The sequence below is a fragment of the Corvus brachyrhynchos genome, unplaced genomic scaffold (genome assembly GCF_000691975.1).
Source record: "Corvus brachyrhynchos isolate BGI_N302 unplaced genomic scaffold, ASM69197v1 scaffold119, whole genome shotgun sequence".
Classification (NCBI taxonomy): Eukaryota; Metazoa; Chordata; class Aves; order Passeriformes; family Corvidae; genus Corvus; species Corvus brachyrhynchos.
In genome coordinates this window covers 260,333-260,955 of record NW_008240054.1, presented here as the reverse complement: position 1 = coordinate 260,955, position 623 = coordinate 260,333, and the positions used below count along the sequence as shown (strand labels likewise).

General features: G+C 63.7%; 1 protein-coding gene across 1 annotated transcript in view; it reads left to right on the top strand.

Annotated features, from left to right (window-relative positions):
- The window catches only part of RASSF2 (Ras association domain family member 2), an 11,736-nt gene that overhangs the window by 9,169 nt on the left and 1,944 nt on the right, over positions 1-623 (top strand). The window contains exon 7 of the mRNA XM_017744681.1: positions 63-184. Coding sequence (XP_017600170.1) covers positions 63-184 — 122 coding nt within the window. The remainder of the gene's footprint in view (positions 1-62; positions 185-623) is intronic.

Here is a 623-nt window from a genome sequence, read left to right as displayed (position 1 = left end):
CGCCTCGGCCCCGGCGCCGCCCGGGCACTGCCGGGCCCGACCCCGCGGTTCTGGCGTTGCGGAGAAGCAGAAGCTGCGCGGCAGCGACTTCCCCCTGCTCTCCTGCATCCTGCAGGGCCCCTGCGAGCAGGTGTCCAAGGTGTTCCTCATGGAGAAGGACCAGGTGGAAGAGGTCACCTACGACGTGAGTGTGCCCACACGGGATGCGCGTCACCCTCGGGTGGCCTTGGAAAAACCGGGGGATCACCGGAGCATGGGATGGTTTTATATAATAGGGACCTTAAATCCCATCCGGTGCCACCCCTGCCCTGGGCAGGGACACCTCCCGCTGTCCCAGGCTGCTCCAAGCCCCATCCAACCTGGCCTTGGACACTGCCAGGGATCCAGGGGCAGCCCCAGCTGCTCTGGGAATCCCATCCCAGCCCCTCCCGACCATCACAGGGAAGAATTTATCGCCAGCGAACAGATGCGTGCTGGAGCTGCAGGAATTGCTTTGCTCCTGGGTCTCTCCACGAAAACTCCCGGTCCTACGGGAAAATCCTCGTTCTGTGCTCCAAGAGCAGCTTCCAGCCGGAGCCGACGCCCCCAGCCCGATTGTGCCATCCCGAATCTGATCACGGAAG